This window comes from Bidens hawaiensis, unplaced genomic scaffold (assembly GCF_021521415.1).
Source record: "Bidens hawaiensis isolate Kalapana, Puna unplaced genomic scaffold, B.hawaiensis_p1.1 tig00068206_1, whole genome shotgun sequence".
Taxonomy (NCBI): Eukaryota; Viridiplantae; Streptophyta; class Magnoliopsida; order Asterales; family Asteraceae; genus Bidens; species Bidens hawaiensis.
This window is the reverse complement of record NW_027502069.1, coordinates 8,385-12,343: the sequence shown is the minus strand read 5'-3', so window position 1 is coordinate 12,343 and position 3,959 is coordinate 8,385. Positions and strand designations below refer to the sequence as shown.

General features: G+C 34.3%; 1 protein-coding gene across 1 annotated transcript; it reads right to left on the bottom strand.

Annotated features, from left to right (window-relative positions):
• Positions 1–1,344: 1,344 nt before the first annotated feature.
• On the bottom strand, positions 1,345–3,237 carry LOC143605144 (UDP-glycosyltransferase 85A8-like). Its single transcript, XM_077081371.1, has 2 exons — positions 2,613–3,237; positions 1,345–1,692 (listed from the first exon to the last, which is right to left on the bottom strand). The coding sequence occupies exons 1-2, from the start codon at positions 3,186–3,188 to the stop codon at positions 1,348–1,350; spliced, it is 921 nt and encodes a 306-aa protein (XP_076937486.1). The 5' UTR covers positions 3,189–3,237; the 3' UTR covers positions 1,345–1,347.
• Between the last annotated feature and the right edge of the window lie 722 nt (positions 3,238–3,959).

Below are 3,959 nucleotides of genomic sequence, written 5' to 3'. Positions count from 1 at the left end.
TTATTGTTTATCTTTTCAATTTTTATGTCTTTTTTTCTTATGTATTATAATCTCGTTTAAGAAAAAAAATAAGAAGGAATTATTATTTTTTGGTCTATTTTCTATTCTTCTCTAGTGTTTTTGAGAGATTGACAGCTTTATCAAATAAATCGTAACAATGTACGTCTTACTACGTCTTATTATGTTCTATTATGTTGGTTAACTAAAACACAATGACCTGAAACGTAAAACACAATGGAATCTACATATTACACAATGACTTAAACGTAATACACAATGAACATAATACTATTTTTCTCAAATTAAGTGATTATTGAGCACAATGACTAAAACACAAAGATAAGTATAAAGACAAATGTTAAGCACAAAGACATAATGATGAACGAAAGACACAACGACGTAATCTTTTGTTTTAAATTTTAACTTTAATATGAGTATCAATTAAAAAACATAATGACCAAAATCTATAACATAATGCATAGAAAAACTCAATTAAAAAACACAATGGACAACCAAATAACACAATATAGAAAACCCCACCATTTTTTTATATATAACAATATGATATTCATATTAAAAATAAAAAAACGTTTGTTATTATGGTTAAAAAACTTTCTAAAAAAATGTCGTATGAAAAAGTTATAGACGTTTTATAATGATAGATGAATTGACATGTGTCTTGCATGTGGAAAGAGAAAATAATCATAAATGGGTTATTACATTCATGCATTTTTCATCAATTTTTTTCAAGTTAATCTTCACCATCCAAATCTAAAATCAATGGATTAGATTTCTTCTTACCCTTCTTATTTTTATTGTACTTTATATTTTAACTTTACCCTTCGTTTCCATATATAGTCAAATTATGTTTCCTTATTGTATATCTTTTCAATTTTTATGTCTTTTTTTCTTATGTATTATAATCTCGTTTAAGAAAAAAAATAAGAAAGAATTATTATTTTTTGGTCTATTTTCTATTCTTCTCTAGTGTTTTTGAGAGATTGACAGCTTTATCAAATAAATCGTAACATTGTACGTCTTACTACGTCTTATTATGTTCTATTATGTTGGTTAACTAAAACACATCTAGGAGGAGATCCCAACCACAAATTTTGATCGAGTCTACATCTTATCAAGCTTTCATCAATCATCATTCTCAACTCTTTTATTCTTGACTTAATATTAAAGATATCATCTTTATAAATATAAACATTTGGTACAATATTATCAGGTAGAGAATCTGAATAGTCTGTTATTATTGAATAAAAGTTATTAGTAAAAAAAGAAAACAAACAACCTATAACCACACAGCAACTAATTTTTTAAGACACCGTATAGGCTTCACCTTTATAAAAGAAAATCACCAACTATTTTTTCAAAGTTGAGATAAGATGACCCACCAATAGCTATTGCCTCATGGGCCTTTTTCTTCCACTCCAAAGCCTTGTTTTTCATCATCTTCCCTTTTTTCCCATCCAACATCTCCCTCACTTGAGCTTCTACCTCCTCTCTCTTCACATCGGTATCGACTTCCATTCCAATGCCCCATTTTACACAACAATACCAACAATTTGTTTGTTGTTCCGCAAAAAACGGCCAACAGATCATCGGAACACCACTACTAATACTTTCGATAGTCGAGTTCCATCCGTTATGAGTCAAGAACACCCCTATTGCTGGATGTTTTATAACCTACACACGTAGATTAATAGGAAAAAAAAATTAGTGTCATTTATTCTTGAATTGTCCACAAGATTGAATGATACGTATATGGTCTTTAGACCGCTCTCTGTGGTACTAACCCACCGGCGTTAACATCCAACGTGGCCGACGTTAAACACTGCGTCGTTCCGACGTTTTCAAGCGTTATACCACAGCTTTAGATTGGGCGGTATGGAGATGTGGCGACGGCTTTCGACATGGAAGGGGTATAACGTCTGCGGCGTTGTACCACAACGAGCGGCCTAGTAGATGTTTCTACACTATATTATTATATTATTTTCATCTAATTATTATTATTTGTGTTGTCGATAGGTAGGAAACATGCATTTCCTGTTGCTTAGTTTATTGTATGCCAGAATTAATATGAATCAGTGAGGAGTATTTTTATTTCAATATTCTTATAACCTACATGTAAAAACTAGGGAGATTCTCCTGTATGGCTAAGGGTAGTGGGGCTTAATCAATCCCAAGTGAACCAATACATTTACGAAACGTAGGCGCTGACGTGGCTCGTGATCAAGCCCCATAGGGTGTAGTAGGGTTTGATTGATCCACCCCCAAGTTTTTGATTCAACCCTTGCTCAACCTTCGTTCAAGCCCCGCGGTCCCGGCCACCCCCCTCGTCTGCGCCCCTGATTACGTGTATGGTGTAGTGGTGTGCGCGAGCCACCTGGATCAACCCCTCACTTTTGCGCCCCATTACCCTTTCCCTAAGCTCTCTAGTTTTACATGTAGTTTTGTAAATCATCTAGAAGTGTTTTTGTGGTTTTATATGCAGAACTAGTACTAATACAAAAAGAGTGACCAGATGTTGTATGTCTTGTTCAACATAATCCAAAATTTATTATTTGTATTTTTTTTCTCTAACGTAAATTAAGCGGATTACATACCTCTTCTTGAGGGCACCAGCTAGTAACCATGCCTCTTCCTCTTGTCTCATCGACAAACTCTGGTGGCATCATGGCCTCATCGCCTCCAACAATATCCGGCCTGGTTATCCACAAGAAATCCTTCTTGCTATTAGCAAGTCCCCACCCAAACTCAATTAGTTGTTCTTTTGTCATAATTGTAATACTTCCGAAGTTCACATAAACAACCGAGCCAGGGTCTTTTGTGTCAAGCCAATTGATGCAACTCGTATCTTCCTTCCAAAGGTTGGACCCAATGTGTTTAAGTCTGTCATCGTGAACATATTGTTGCATCATGTGTAGTGGACCTATGGTGAAGATGTTTGGGTTCAACGCAAGTAACGGTTTAACACTATCTTGTTCTAGCGCGTCAAATGTGTTGAGAATGACGGCTAACCCTCGAGGGATAGCTTCAGCTTCGGTAGTCAGATAGTTGAGCATGACGTCGTTAATGTCTGTGGTTCGAATGAAGCTAGGAAAATCCTTTAATCGGATGTTTTTCATTTCTGGAATCCAATCCAGGCTTGTCTCTAAATACCCATTTGTCATATCGCTCATATCTGTAACATTTAATCAAATAATATTAACGATTAATAGTACAACACACAATAAAATCAATTTATAACAAAATTTTATTGTTTTATATCAAATCTTAAGACTAACAAGAAAATTTATCAACATTACTCGAACAAATCATTTTAATAAAATAGTCGTTAAGTAAACCTTTTTAATATATCTTTCAACTAATACATCGACACATGTACGTCTTTTGGGACCAATCACAAGATAATTATTTCATTATTTTGTACCAAGAATCAAGCAGATCTAAAAGATCACATTTTTAATAACGGGCAGGTACGTGGTCATTCAAATCGCTGTTCCATGTGATTGACACACATTTCAAAATTGTATATACTAAATAATAATTAAAGAATAATTAAATTAAATTATATCTCAATCAAACTATTATTATTATTATTATTATTGCTGTACAACTAATATATAGAGCTCGACTACTCGAAGAAACCATGTATAAAAGACGACCTTATAAACCCATCGCTAACAGCGAAGGGTAACCCAAACCTACTATCTGTTGTCCCAGAAAACCAGCTTTCCAAAGGGTCACTGCAGTAAAACCCGATTGAGATCGGATTTTGAACTCGAAGCCTTGAAGCCTCCCATTCAAATATTCAATTTCTCTTTTAACACTGTCGAATCATGAAATGAATCTTATCTGATCCATGACGATGTTTCCACGGATTTTGAGATGAACGAACCACGTCTTGATCTTCTTCTTCAGCTGCGCCTGTGACCTGCAATGGCTTTCGG